General features: G+C 46.6%; 1 protein-coding gene across 5 annotated transcripts in view; it reads right to left on the bottom strand.

The window, feature by feature from the left end:
- The window catches only part of mylk4b (myosin light chain kinase family, member 4b), a 185530-nt gene that overhangs the window by 40446 nt on the left and 129039 nt on the right, over positions 1-16045 (bottom strand). For all 5 annotated transcript variants that reach the window (XM_041183349.1, XM_041183348.1, XM_041183350.1 and 2 more), the window contains 2 exons: positions 1287-1383; positions 484-1204 (listed from right to left, as the gene is read on the bottom strand). In XM_041183349.1, coding sequence (XP_041039283.1) covers positions 484-1204; positions 1287-1383 — 818 coding nt within the window. The remainder of the gene's footprint in view (positions 1-483; positions 1205-1286; positions 1384-16045) is intronic.

Genomic DNA, 16045 nt, shown 5'->3' on the forward strand with positions numbered 1-16045 from the left:
ACTTCCCTTTAACAATAATATAACTATTAAGTCACGATGAATAACATCAACGGAAATCGGCCATCTTAATTATTTTCCCCATAATCATCCATCATTTCAAAACAATTGGATGTGTGTTTTTTTAACCTCTTTTCAGAAATGGAGCAGGAAATTGTGTAAGTGAGAAGTACTCCTTCCCAGCTAGATGAGAGATTGAGGAATGTCTGTAACATAGATGCGATTCCCTTCTGGAAGTGCTTTTAGTTCTGGGTTGAGGAACAGGTACCTATTTTCTGATTCCAAAATAATGGGATGTCTCTTCTTGGATAAAGAGGAAAACAAATATCTGGAATAGAAAATCATTCCTCCGTCTCAGAGTATTTTGCTCCTCTAAGGTACTTGTCCAGTTGTGAGATTTCATAATTCTTTCAAATTATTCACTAGAAATATATTTTTCTTAAAATGTACAGACTGATAATAACCTAGTTCGATGAAGTTAATTACCTGTTTAGCAAAACTGTGCAGTTCTTGCCATGACAAACAGTATGCTGATCTTCAGATTCTTCTACCTGTGACGCTATGACTTTCTCTTTGGATCCCTCAGTAATAGTAAGCTCTGAGTCTCTGCTTTCAAGGCTGGTGTCCTCGACTACTTCATTGCTTTCATCAATTTTTACATCAATTTTTTCTGTTTCTTTATTTTCTTCGCCTATTAATTCTTCCTTTCCTCCTTCAGACGCTGGTTCAGTCGTTAAGTCTTTGTCAACTTTTACATCATTCTCCTTTTCTTGCAATTTTTCCAGGATCCTATTATCCCTTATTTTTTCATGCATAACATTTTTTTCTGTTCTTTTATCATTTTTCCCATTGATGCTTGATTGGTTCTTCACAGTGGTCAAAGTCTCCCCAGGCTTTATGACACTTTGTTCCTTTATAGCAACATCTTTCTTCTTTTCATCGCTGACGTAAATGTCTAAAATGGCTTCAGCAAACTCTGGGACAATAGCTGAGGAGGTGCCCTTTGTCAATCTGGAAGGCTGAGGTTCAAAGACTCCAACATCTTCTTCAAATGACTCTCCTTGTAATTTTGTTATATTGTTGTGCTCGGCTGGGTCTTTGACATTGTCCTGATCCTCAAAGGCACTTGAGTTGCTAACATTTTCTTGATTTGAATTCTGGATCTTTTGATCACCAAAGATGTCTAGATCCTTTTGAGTTGATGGCTCTAGGAAGACAAGATGGAGAAATGAAATAGAGCATTTTTTATTTTGTGTACCATACTGCATTGACAAGATATTTTTGCATACCTGTAGAATCTGGAGGTTTCTTCTTCTGATGGGATTTTATTTCTTTAACATTAGAATTTTGCTTCCCTTTCACATCACCGGACCGCTGATCTTTCACCTGCACAACAATAAGAAGTAATTAAGGCTCCGTCAAACTGACGACCAGAGGAAACCTGTACACTTTGCAAAAGACGTAGATGTTACAAGCTTCCCAAGCTTTTTTTACACGGTTATCTGATTTAACCACTTTGATAAGCAAAGATAAACCTCTAAAGACCTGAATCAGAAAAATTACACTAGGCTTCCTTGAATGACTTGGGCAATTTGGCCAGAAATGCAACAATAGAATTCGATTTTCTTATAACAACATTTGCCCGAATTTTGTGTTCATGAAAGGGAGTGATGTTAAAGCTGCAGCATATCCCATTTTTGGCAATAATTTTCGGCATTAAACAGTCCTGGTTATATGCAGAGTAAAAATTTCTCTGGCCCAACAATATTCTAATGTTATTCTTTCATGGGATGTGTGCATCACTGGCAATGCCTGCATTTGTTGCCCATACCTAATTGCCCTTGAACTGAGTGGCTTGTCACACCATTTCAGAGGAGCAGTTAGGGGCAACCACATTGCTGTTAGTCTGGAGTCACATGTAGGTCAGACCAGCAGATTCCCTTCCTTAAGGGACTTTAGTGAACCAGATGGGCTTTTACAACAATGATGTCATGGTCACCATTATTGAGATTAGCTTTTTTTAAAAAAAATTCCACATTATTAAATGAATTTTGATTCCATCAGTTACCATGGTGGGTATTTGAACCCTTGTCCTCAGGACAAGAAACCTCAGCCTGCATCACTGGGTTATTAACCTAGTGATATTAGCACTACACAACTGTCTTTAGCTGAATAGCCTCTTAAACCAATCTCAGAAAAGTAGCTACTAACACACTACCCAATATTTTTCCATTTCCCGTGTCAACTATTCTGTGCTTAAATGTGGGATAACGCATTCAGGAACAGGTAGATCTCTTTCTGTTTCCCCTAGCATAAATGTCTAAAGTAGCATCAGAAAATTCTGGGACAATTGCTGAGACTCCAATTTTACCTTTTGGGCTAACACAAACTCCACAGAGATATATAAATGCCTCTCCTCTAAAAGTTAAGACCACAAAAATTCAGAATAAATGCACCAAAATAATGAAATATTTAAATTACAACACTAAGTCAAATTGGTAAAACTGGGACAAATCACAGCAAACATTCCTTTGCAAAGAGAGGTGCTACTGCAAAGAGAGATGCTGAAAAAGAAATTATTTAAGAGCAATCAGAAATTCCAAACAAAATGTAGGTTCAATTTCTTAAGGGATATTCATCTTGCTTAATTCCCCCTCACCCTGTGATTTTTTAAAGTGATGTGAAAAAACTATGGAATTGAGAGCAATGGGAATTGCAATATCTACAACAGAGACAGTGCATTCCACATCATAACCATTTGCTACGCAAAGCTTTTCCTCATGTTACCTCTGGTTCTTTTACATATGAACATACCAAATAGGAGCAGAAATAGGCCTTTCGGCCCCTTGAGCCTACTCCGCCATTCAATAAGATCATGGCTGATCTGTTTCCGTGTTTTGAGTTCTACATTCCCACCTACTCCCGACAACCTTTGATTCCTTTGCCTAACAAGAATCTATCTACAGATAAAAGCAAAATACTACGGATGCTGGAAATCTGAACCAAAAACAAAAATTGCTGGACAGGTCTGACAGCGTCTGTGGAGAGGAAGACTGAGCTAACATTTCGAGTCCGTATGATTCTTCATCAGGTTCTCCATTCTTCATCAGAATCTATCTACCTCTGCCTTAAAAATATTCAGTGACCCCTCCTGAGGGAAAGTGTTCCAAAGTTCCAGAGTGTTTCAGCTATGAAGAGAGATTGGGTAGGCTGGGGTTGTTTTCCTTAGAGCAGAGAAGGCTGAGGGGGGACCTGATTGAGGTATACAAAATTATAAGGGGCATAGACAGGGTAGATTTGAAGAAACTTTTCCTCTTAGTGGAGGGGTCAATAACTAGGGTGCATAGATTTAAGATAAGGGGCAGGAGGTTGGGAGGGGATTTGGTGAAAAGATTTTTCACCCAGAGGGTGGGGGGTATCTGGAACTCACTGCCTGAAAAGGTGGTAGAGGCGGAAACCCTCACAACACTTAAGAAGTATTTAGGTGAACATGTGAAATGGCATAGCATACAAGGCTACGGGCCAAGTGCTGGAACTTGGGATTAGAGTAGATAAGGGTTTGATGACTGGCGCAGGCACAATGAGCAAAAGGGCCTCTTTCTGTGCTGTAAATTCTATGACAATATGACACTATAAAGTTGCGCAACATTCTGAGAGAAAAAAATTCTCCTCATCTCTGTTCTATGAGGGCGACCCTTAATTTTAAAACAGTGCCCCTAGTTCTGGACTCAGCCACAAGAGGAAACATCCCTTCCAAGTCCACCTTGTCAACACCATTTAGGGTCTAATTTACCTTATTGCCTTGCAACCTTGACATTCAACTTTCTTTAACTTTTAGAGAGATCCAATCATCAGAAAGTTGAATTACCCACTTGAAGTAAGTGGTTGGCCTCTCCCCCATGTAAATCAGGCTCCTCATGACAAAGTTACGATCCCAGATGTAACTTTAAGGGAGAGATGGAAGGAGATAAGCCCGAATTTTTGCAACCAATGTGGGTAAATCAAGATGGGAAATTTCCTGGCTCGCCACACCAGTCTTGGTAGAAAGTGCTGCAAATGATGTGATTTTTGACTCAGGAGGTGGGGAGCATTGATGGGGTGTGATGTGGGTGCAAGATGGAGCTGGGCCCACCACCCCTCGAAGCAATTTGGAGGCACCCTTGTTCTTCGGTTACATTTTAGGCACTCTGGCCCTTACCCATCACACTCCATCACCTTCCCACCACTCCCCATGTCCAGAACGGTAAGAGGCTTATGTGAGTAAGTTTGTTTAAACAGCTCCAGAGAACTGTTGATTGACATTTTTAAGTGGCTATAATAAGCTATTTTTCTGTGATCTCTTTTATCAATGTCTCAACACTTATTTGCACAAGATTAAGGGTTGCAAAGTGTTTGAAGCATCTGATATTGATACTTTAGTGGTCTATTTGATTTACACATTTATAGGGTTGTAGGACCACCAGTATTTTTCAAAAATATGAAAGGCTGCTTTTTTTCTAAGTAGTTTCACACATGCCATTGTTAATGTAGAGTCTATTGGTTCTGTACATAGTGTATACTGGGAGAATGAGCATGGAAGGACCATGAATTGGCATGGAAGGTATGAGGAGGTATGGGGGCATGAGTTGGCATGGGGGGGGGGCATGGGTAAGGATTTTTGACCTTACCTTTCAAAAGGTTCCTGAATCCAGACTATCGGTGGAATTGTCCCAGATTTGCAGTAAGTGTGGTTTTACCCACTGGCCACAATGGTGGGTTTTCACAGCGTATCACCTGCTTCCCACCTCATTAATTATGCAGCCTGCGAAACATGCGGTCTCGCTGGTGGGTGGCTTATGAATAGCTCACCCTGCTGTTACCTTGCTGTTTCCTCTCTCCAGGTGCCATATCTAAACTGCTGCTGTGCACATAGTTCTCAAGGCTTGCAGCCCAGGAGTGCTCCAGTGAAGACATGGCCCTCAAAGCCAAGGAGAGTTCAGTGACCTGTCACTGGAATGCCATTTAGAGGCCCACGTGATTTCCTCTTGCCCTGCTCTGGCCACAGGAGGTCCAGCAATCTCACCACTCCGGCTTGGGAGGCTGTGACAGTGTGCTCAGTGCCAGTGCTCCACAGAAGAGGTTGACCATCCAGTGCAGAAAGAGGACGAATGATCTCATCTGTGCAGCCAGGGTAAGGCAATCATCTCATCACCCTAAACTCACACACTCACAAGGCCATCAAACATTCACTGGCATCTCACTCACTGTCAGCTCAAGGGACATCATCACTCGCTCTCTCACACATACCCTCACATCTGCAGCTGGCCTCATTCCACTGGATACTGTTTCCTCAGCCCTCACCACTTTGAGGTCACTTGCACAAATCAATTTGTGCCCCCACACACACCCTGGGATACCACCCCCCCCCTTCCCCAGTACAGCCCTCGCCCTGCAGCTTCTTCCCTTACCTAAGGCCACTTCTCCCCCTTCCCTAACCAATCCCCAGCCCTGCACCCATTGAAAAGCCACCGCTGCCTAACGGCTGGTCGGGTAAGCCCCCCTAAAAGCGCTGTGGTGCTGCCTGCGAAGCCTGGCACTGATGACCGTGAGTGCTGCCCGAAGCAAGGTAGGCAAACTAACCTTGAAATCCCAAGCGAAGTGCAGCTTGCCAGGTGCACGTTGCTTATGTACAGTTGTGAAGCACATCAGCGTGTAATCATGCAGATGTGTCCGGATTATCCAATGTGGGATGATTCTGGGGAGCAGGGCTTATGATGAGATGCTAAAGTATTGAAATTAGGTTGCCAATTTGTGGCAGCATGAAACACAGCCCGCCATTGATGGGTGGCGTGGACGATCACAAACTGGTTTCACGACGGTGTAAAACCGATTTTTGGCTTTCTCGCCATATTGTCCGTTCACTCTCACCATTACGCCTGATGCCAACGGGACCGGATGATTCTGCCCTATGGTTCATGACTCCTCTGATATCCACGAACCACGAGTCATGGAAAAGCTGGTCCGGCTCCACGAAAAGTGCCGGGGTGGGGCTTGCTAGGAGATACCTACCCCTCACAACGGAGCCTGCCAAGCTGGATTGGTCACCTTGCTGGACATCCTGTGGCCAGCAGGTGCTCCAGTGAGGCATCACTTAGCATCATAGCCATCATTCAGAGTATATACACTGCTACTTTAATTCTAAAACTTCTGAAGAAATACGGTCCCAACGTTGGTTGATTTTTGAGCGTAAGGTCAGAGTAATCTCTTTCCAAGCACAGTGTCTCCACAACACAGTTTTTAATGAATCATGAGTGCATATAAAACAAAAACAGAATTACCTGGAAAAACTCAGCAGGTCTGGCAGCATTGGTGGGGAAGAAAAAAGTTGACGTTTCGAGTCCTCATGACCCTTCAATAGAACTGAGTGAAATTCAGAGAGGATGCTGCCAGGCATGCTGAGTTTTTCCAGGTAATTCTGTTTTTGTGTTGGATTTCCAGCATCCGCAGTTTTTTGTTTTTATCATGAGTGTATATACTCTGAATGATGGGCACAATGCCAAGTGATGTATTTTGTAAATCTGACTTTGATAACAGTACTTGTTATGTAATTATATGATGATCAATGTTTTAGAGGTGCTTGCCTCTTCATCTCCAGGCTATGCCAATGCAGTGCTTGCAGTGTGACAGCTGCTTCTAAAGGGTAGTAGACACCCAGATTAAATGGAGCAAGGTCAATCAATATTGAGACAGATAATCACATAACAAATAGTGAGTGGAACAGATGGTCATTGCTAAAAATAATAAAGTTCATAATGTTCATTCCGTAATCCAATATGTATGCTTGAATCTTATGGCAGAAGTTCGAATCATTTTGGCACCAGAGTCAGTTTTATGCAATTCACAGATTCTCCTTAATTGTTAGTTAATACACTGTGAGGTGGAGCAGATTGGAGTTGGTTTCTGGTTCAAGGCTATCCTCTTTTTGAGGATACCCGCTTCCCTCATTCCCCCCCGGCTCCACTACTTCCTGGGCTGCCTGATCCCACCTTGTTCAAGACCCCTGAATTACCTGGGTCCGGACACTATGGCCGCCATCTTCGTGGGCCTGCTTGCAGTCCCGGCACCACCCACTACTCAGCTGGTGCTGCTGGGACTGCTAGCGTTGCTGGCCAGTCAGAATGGCCGCCAGCTTTCGAGGTCGGGACTTCCTCACGCTAAGGGGCACGAGTCCCGTTCTCGGCCTGTTTAGCCCCCGTCGGCAGTGTGTTATGGCAGCACGGCTAGCTTCTTTTCGGTTCATTGGCTGCCAGCCAACTCTTGTAATGCGGTGGGGGGGGCGGGGTGGGATAGCAAGCCGTCTGAAACCCCCCCCCAACCCCACCACCACCACCACCAACCCCCCACCCCAGTAAAATCCAGCCCAAAGAGTTTGTTTCTCAGGGATGGGATTTTCCGGCTCTGCCTGCTACCATGATCAACCGGTCTGCCAAAAGTCAATGGACTTTTGGCTGGGCCTCTAAATCTCTCACAGCCTGTCCGACAGGACCAGAAAATCCCGGCCTCGAGCTTCCATTGAATGAATTAGCTCCTCAGAAATGATTTGGAGCAGAATTGTTGCACAATAATTCAACTAAATTGTGCTTTTTATTTAATCTCACACCAATATTCTGATACAATGGGCGGAATCGTCCCAGATTTGTACTAAGTGCGGTAGCGGCCAGGTAAAATGATGTTTTACCCGCCTGCTGCGATGACGGCTTTTCTCACTGTATCGTCCTAAACCCGCCGCATTAACTATGCGTTTCCGGGAAACACGCTGCTTCCATGGTGGGCAGGCTCTCATTCACCCGCCATGCCATCACCTCACCGCTTCATCACGCCGGGCATCATATTTAAAGTCCAGCTGCGCGCACATCTCTTAGAGTTTCCACAACTGCTGCCAAGATGACAGGATGGCCCTGAAAGGCAAAATGACTGCAGCCCCCAGGTTCACTGACGCGTGCGCCGAGTGCCTTTTGGATGCGGTGGAGGCTCGCCATGATGTCATCTACCCCGGCTCTGGCCACAGGGTGGGCAGCAACCTCACCAATCCGGCTTGGGAGGCGGTGGCAGCAGTGGTCAGCGCCAATGCCCTGCAAAAGAGGACAGCCACCCAGTGCCGCTACGGGATGAATGGTCTCATCTGTTCCGCCAGAGTAACTCACTCTTCTAATCACTCTGAACTCACACACTCATAAACCCTTCACACATCCACAGGGATCTCATATCTCAAGGGACAACACCACTAACTCTCACAGACACCCTCACATCTCCATCAGGTTCATATCCTCTCGAGTTTGCATCCTCATCCTGTCCATGTCTCCGCTCACCACATAAAACATTCCACGCAGTGCCATGAGTCCTGTAGCTACAAGAGCAGGTCAGAGGCTAGGAATCCTGCAGCGGGTAACTCACCTCCTGACTCTCCAAGGACGGTGGACTCTCCTTATCTACCATCTACAAGGTGCAATTCAGGAGTATGATAGAATACTCGCCACTTCCCTGGATGAGTGCAGCTCCCACAAAACTCAAGCAGCTTGACACAGTCCAGGACAAAGCAGCCCACTTGATTGGCACCCCATCCACAAACATTCACTCCCTCCACCACTGACGCTCAGTAGCAGCAGTGTGTACCATCTACAAGATGCACTGCAGGAATTCACCCAGGCTCCTTCGACAGCTCCTTCCAAACCCATAGCAATTACCATCTAGAGGGACAAGGGCAGCAGACACATGCAAACACCACCACCTGGAAGTTACCCTCCAAGCCACTCACTATCTTGAGTTGGAAATATATCATTGTTCCTTCAATGTCGCTGGGTCAAAATCCTGGAATTCCCTCCCTAACAGCACTGTGGGTGTACCTACACCACATGGACAACAGAAGTTCAAGAAGGCAGCTCATCACCACCTTCTCAGGGGCAACAAGGGATGAACAATAAATGCTGGCCCCGCCAGTGAAGCCCACATCCTGTGAATGAGTGAAAAAATGATCTGAGTTGACCTGTATCTCCACCCACCCAATGATCAGTCCCATACTGCACTTGATCTCACCCATTGTGACTCTCATTTCACTTTTGATTTGGACAGCATGGTGCTAATTGGGTTTTACTTTCTTTACCCTCCCCCAGTCACCCATTTCCTTTCCCCCATCACATTTCACCTCCCCTCCGTTACCTACCAGCCACAACCCTTTTCCTTCGGGGATGTCCTGATGAATGTGCACGTTCCCTTCCTTCCCCAAAATCCCACCTCCATCCACATGAACCTCCCTGACTTCCTCCTTTTCACCCCCAGGGTCCATGTCTGTCTCTGAAAGCCCCAACTACCCTCACCGTCCCTTCTATTGCTATCATCGAAACCTCACCCTCCACCCTACCTCTTCACTCTCCCCTCGGTCATTCTCATCAATCCCTCATACCACGCCCACCCTCAGTTCGGTCCAAAGGAGGCAGTCATGGACCCATCAGACCCCTCCCTTGCATGTTCACCTGGACGTCGCCCCCTCCGGACCCCTGTCTCCCCAGAACCTCTTTCCCACTCCGGACCACTTCTCCCCGCCATAGACCCCCTTGCCCCCTCCAGACCCCTTCCATTCCTGGAACCCCTTCCATCCCACTTAGCCTTCCCACCCTGCCCCCAGACTCCCCCCCCAGCTTAGTCCCTCCCCCTCAGATAGCCTTACATCTTCTGCCACCTTTAGTCCTTCCCCCCTCCTGACTCCTTCTTCCAGCTTCACTTCTTTCTCCAGCCTTATTCCTTACCTCTTCCCGACTCCTTCCTCCACCCTTGCTTCTTCCCCCATCCTTGCTTCCTTCTCTCTCCACACTCCTTCCTCCCCTCGGCCTCCCTCCCCTCCCTATACTCCTTCCCCCCCCAAGACTCCTTCCCTTACACCTTTCACCCCTCAGTTACACCTACCTCCTCAGTTGCCATCTTTTCCCCCGTTACCCCTTCCTCCCCCCTCTCCCTCCCAACCTCACCATCCACTTCTTCCTCTCCCAGCTGATCCTAGACCTCCCTTGAACATCATCCATTGTGAGCTTCAATGGTGACTTTCCAACTTCCGTGAGCTGTTTCACAGCAGAGCCATGTCCATGAGAATCCAACCTGCATGTCATGGATGTTCCTCCAGAATCCTGTTGCTGTCGGGCTCCAGCATCTTTTGCTCCTCAGATATCTGCGATGTGAGCAAGGCCCTGGCGGTAAGTCCTGACTTCTGCACATCACCTTTGTCTAGACGCATTCTGCACCAGCATGTTTTCCCGCCAACGTGGGTGGACGATCCAGCGGGCAGGGAATGAGTCCAACGGGCTGGCCTTATAATGACATGCTAATGTATTACAATGAGGTTCCTGGCGTCCAATGGTGGGATGGCATCAACAAACTGAGCGGACAATTGCAAACTGGTTTCACAACGTTGTGAAACTGATTTTTAGGCTTCTTACCATATTGTCTGCTCAAGCCACTGAACGTGTCCGACGCCAGAGGGCGTGGAAAATCCTGGCCTATCCCTACACAGGATACATTTCCACAGGTTTTCATCCTTGGAATGCTAATATGAAGGCCAGTGAAGATACCCTGAAGGTAACAAGGAGGTAGGACTCACATTATGAGTGATGTAAAATACAGAGGTCAACAGTGAAACTACAGTAAGAAAGGTAACATCTTCAGTTCTGCTGTTTTCCCACTATTCTTTTACAACATACAGTGTCAAATACAAGAGTGAATGTTTCACATTTCACAATGACCACACATACTCAGGGAAACCGACTAATAATGCAAGAGATCAGGATGCACAGCTGCAAAATCCCAACGCTGGCAAATGTCCAAGATGGAAGGCTTGGCAAAGGAGCAAATTGCTCTTTCATGATATGTACATGGGAGGTTTAAAATGTCAGTAAAAATAATAATAATTTTGGTCTGCTGTTCCAATATGGTCATCATAGAATTGCTATAATTGCGGCCACAGTTTAAATAATATAGCCAAGCAATGCCACAATTTTAAACCAAGGGAGGATGGTTTCAGTACTGACCCTGGAAATGCTGCTTTTTTGGAACCTTACAAACCTGGAGTATTAAGAGCTGACCTTGCACCATAATGCACACTATCACTGCGGCCACGTAGTGCCTGATATACAGGTAGAGCACAGGGGTCAATGGCAGGTTATTTGCCAGATCAACCTTAACTAATGCAAACAGAGGGTGGTGAATGGACTGTCCAGAGAGACAGTTAAGGCTGATAACCTCAGCAATTTAAGAGGGTATTGGTGAGGCATCCAACAAGGAAGTCAAATGAGAGATTTACATCATGAACTGTCCTACTTTCTAGTCCCATAACTGCCTGATGGACCCAAATCACCTTTTCTAGTCACGTACATTAACATGTTCCAATTAAAGAGCCGCTGTTTCAAAATGTATTTGTTTTCTTGTTGGATGTGGGTGATACTGGCAAAGTCACATTTATTCTCTATACTGAGCTGGATTTTAGGCAGGGGGGGGGGTGGTGAAGCAGGACTTCCTCCCTGATAGAGGCAGAAAACCCACCTCAAGCCAGCTTTCTGGTCCCAGCAGTGCCACCTGGATTGGTGGCCACTACTGGAACCGCAACCTGTCCCTGCAGCGACGGAGCCTGGACTATAAGGTAAGTCTGGGATTTTGCTGGGGCCAGGCTGGTAGACACTGGTGTGGGGAGGGGTGTGAGAGGCTAAGGCGGACAGGGCAGGGGGGCAAGGGGAAACATGGAAGTGGGTAGACCTTGGGGAGAGCCCCTATTGGCACTGGAGGCCTATAAAGGTGGCAACACCTCTCCAACACCACAACCCCGCCCCCCCACCTCCCCCACACTCCAGCCACCAGTTTACTCAGTGAAACCTGTCAGACCTGGACTATAAGGTAAGTCTGGGATTTTGCTGGGGCCAGGCTGGTAGACACTGGTGTGGGGAGGGGTGTGAGAGGCTAAGGCGGACAGGGCAGGGGGGCAAGGGGAAACATGGAAGTGGGTAGACCTTGGGGAGAGCCCCTATTGGCACTGGAGGCCTATAAAGGTGGCAACACCTCTCCAACACCACAACCCCGCCCCCCCACCTCCCCCACACTCCAGCCACCAGTTTACTCAGTGAAACCTGTCAGACCTGTCAAGCTGGACACTTGACACCAACCTCCTGCTACCATGGGTAAAATTCAAGCGGCAGTAAACGTAGGCCCTTAAGTAGCTGTTAATTGACCATTTTATGGCCTCAACTGGCCCACGTGCAGGCAGGTTTCCTTGATGCCTGCCCCCCCGATGGGAAAATTGCAGCAGGGAGGCGGGAAAGCACCGGGAATGGTGCCCATGGCATGGCACCCAATTTTACAGCACTCACTGCCTGCCAACCTGCCACAGGGGGCCATGAAAGACCAGCCCAGTTGCCCTATAATAAAAACATGCTGTGGGCCAGAATATTGCCATCAGCCTGCTGGGGTGGGCCCGATATGCCAACGCGTAAAATGACATGCGATGGTGTCGGGCGTGTCTCCCAACGTTGTCCCGCGTCATTTAGATTATTTGTTCAGCGGGCGCACGCCAGAGGCTGCTCTACACCTGCCAAACTGTCAACGGCCATTAAAAAACCAATTAAAGTCATCACCAACACTGCCCGTCCAACCTTAAGGTTGGGGGGCAGGTGAAGAGCCCAAGCGACCTTCGCGTTTTTCAGGAAACCTCATCCACGGGCGGGATGCGTTTTCCTGAAGGTTTAATAAAATAAGTAAATAAATGTTGCTAACTGTACAAACATGTCCCAGCTCAAGTGACACTGTCACATGAGGGGACATGTTTAAATAATTTTTCAGATCCTTTATTTCCATTACCAACTTAATCTCCCTGAGGCAGCTCCATGCCTCAGGGAGATTTCCGCGCTTGCGATAGAGCACAGGGTCCTACTGTCCCTCCTCCACCCCGCCCGCACAGGTAGCGCTGAGTGCTATCGGCCGTGTGTCGCGCTGGGCGGGCCTTAATTGTAAGCAAAGTATGTCACTGAGTCACATAAGTAGATATTAGGTCAGATAAGCAAAAACTTGGTCAAGGAGTTATACTTTAAGGTAGGTTTGTTACTATGAAAAGGTGGGGATAAAACTAAGGTAGTTAAAAGTAAATCACCTTGTTGTGGGACTGGAGTCACATATAGGTCACATCAGGTAAGATCTGCAAGTTTACTTCCCTGAAGGACATTAGTAGGCCAGTCAGGTTTTTATGCCAATCCAAAAGCTTTGCCACTTTATTTTATTTTTATTAAACTGGACTCAGATTTTGGATTATCAGCCCAGGTCACTGCTAAACTATCAAACATTTAACAGCTGAATTAATTGGGCCAGGTCATCAATTCCTAAGTGTGGAGGAGGAATCCGCAGAGCAGTGTCATGACATCTATTATTTGTAGAATTTAGCAAACCAATTGCAGTGGAGGCAGGGGTTGGAATGGTCCCAAGTTTGCACTAAGCGCTGTAGCAGCCATGAGAAAAGACGTTGTACCTGCCGGCCGCAATGGCGGGTTTTCACGCCATATCACCCCCTTCCTCCGTCATTAATTGTGTAGCCACAGGAAACACGCCGTCTCGCTGGCCCACCATGCCGTTACTTTGCCGCTTCCTCATGCCGGGCGCCATATTTAAACCGCGGCCACATGCACAGTTCTTGGTGCTTCCAGCCCAGGACTGCTCTCAAAAACCAAGAAGACTGCAGCCCCCCCAATTCAGAGATGCATCCCTGAGATGCCTTCTGGATGCCGTGAAGGGCTGCCGCAATGTTCTCTGCCCCTGCTCCGGCCACAGGAGGCACATTAGTCTCACCACTCCGGCTTGGGAGGCGGTGGCAGAGGTAGTCGGTGCTAATGCTGCACACAGAGGTTGGCCACCTAGTGCAGAAAACAGATGAATGATTTCATCTGTGCTGCCAGGGTAAGGCAACCATCTCATCACTCTAAACTCACGCACTGATAAGGCCATCACACATTCACTGGCATCTCACTCACTGTCAGCTCAAGGGACATCACCACTCACTCTCTCTCACACACCCTCACATCTCCAGCTGGCCTCATATCCTCTGGAGACTGACTCCTCAGCCCTCACCATCTTGAGGCCACATGCATACATCAACATGTGCCCCCACACACACCCTGGGATACCATCCTTCCCTAGTACAGCCCTCACTCTGCAGCCTCTTCCCTTGCCTGAGACCACTTGTCCCCAATCCCCAAGCAAGCCCTAGCCCTGCTGCCATTGAAAAGCCACCCCCCCCGCCTTATGGTTGGGGTGGTAGGTAGAGACCTACCCATGAGCCCCGCCAAAAGTGATGTGGTGTTACCTGTGAAGCCTGGTGCTGATGACCGCGAGTGCTGTCTGAAGCAAGGTAGGCAAACAAACCTCAAAGTCCTGAGGAAAGTGTAGTTCACCAGGTGCACATACAGTTGCTTATGTATAATTGTGAATCACGCCAATGTTCCCGGATGATCCAGTGTGGGGGAATGATTCTGATGAGCAGGGTTTATAATGAGATACTAATGTATTAAAAAATTGGGTTCCCAACATGCAGCGGTGGGAAATGCAGCCCACCACTGATGGGCAGAGCAGGCAATCGCAAACTGGTTTCCTGACAACGTAAAACCGATTTTTGGCCTTCTCGCCATATTGTCCACCCACGCCCAGCGCTAACGGGACTGGACGATTCCACCCATAATTTCCAGTTTTACTCCATAAGAAGCAAGAACTGCTTCTGAACTCTGCAAAATAAAATCCTCATCGTTTAACTGTTAATTGGAAGCCTTGAAGGTTTCAAAGAGGCAAGGTGTGGAAAATGTTTTTTAGTGCAGTGACTTGTCATGATCTGGAACATGATGCCTGAGAGGGTAGTGGAAGCAGATTCACTAATAACCTTGAAAAAGGAATTGGACAAATACTCAAAGAGAACACATTTGCAGGGCTATGGAGAATGTGCAGGGGAGTGGGGCTAATTTAATTGTTCTTTTGAAGAGGCGGCACACACGATAGGCTCAGTGGTATACTTCTGTGATGTATTATTCTATGATTTTACATATTACAATCTAGAAACTAATGGGAAAGGCTTGTTTTAACAACACAATGTGGAAGGGATACTGGCCAGACCTGCCAGATAACATATTTCACAACTCATACTTCCTTTTTATAAATGTTTTTTTTATTTTCCTTGAGAGAAAGGGAATCCAGATAACACACTGCACACTGAGCTTGTTGGTCTGGCCTTGCAAAACACCAGAACAATGTTAAAGGCAAAATACTGCAGATGCTGGAAATCTGAAACAAAAATGAAAAACGCTTGAAAAACTCAGCAGGTCTGACAGCATCTGTGGATAGAAAGACAGAGTTAACATTTCAAGCTCTGGAGAAGAGTCATATGGACCAGAACAATGGGTTATTTGGGATGGTTTGTTGGGAATCAGATGAATAGGTGATTATCAATGATCCTGCTTACATAGAAAGGAGTTTCACTGCATATTTGTGAACCTAGGAAAAGTTGACCAAATTCATAAAAGCATATACATCCCCAAAAAGCTGGCAGCTCAAGAACAGCCCCAAATATAGGCCTTAAGACAGGTAAACTCTGCACACAGAAACAGAGCTTACAACAGTGGTGAATTAAGAAAATGGGGTAGCTTCAATTTCTACCCTGGAATGACTCTGATCAGCTCTGACCCTCCTATCTTGCCTTCCAGATGGTCTGACTGGTTGTTGCTATTGGCAATCTCTGTGGAAAGGTGGTGGGGAGTGACTGGGTTACAGAACTGGCTCAGTAGAAATGCAGGAGCTGCATAAATTGTTGTTCCCTTTCCAATTTGGTATTACTGTGAATTGTCCTGACAAGTGCAAGATGAAAAATGTTGACAACATATCTCTTTTATTTTGGCAATTCTGAAATTCAGAAGCTGTTATCTGTAGCTTCCTGGACTGTTGCCTGTACAGCTGAATGCAAAACAAGATCAAAATGTGTGTGACATTACCCTAGTTCCCCCAGTGG

The sequence above is a fragment of the Carcharodon carcharias genome, chromosome 3, assembly GCF_017639515.1.
Source record: "Carcharodon carcharias isolate sCarCar2 chromosome 3, sCarCar2.pri, whole genome shotgun sequence".
NCBI classification, from domain to species: Eukaryota; Metazoa; Chordata; class Chondrichthyes; order Lamniformes; family Lamnidae; genus Carcharodon; species Carcharodon carcharias.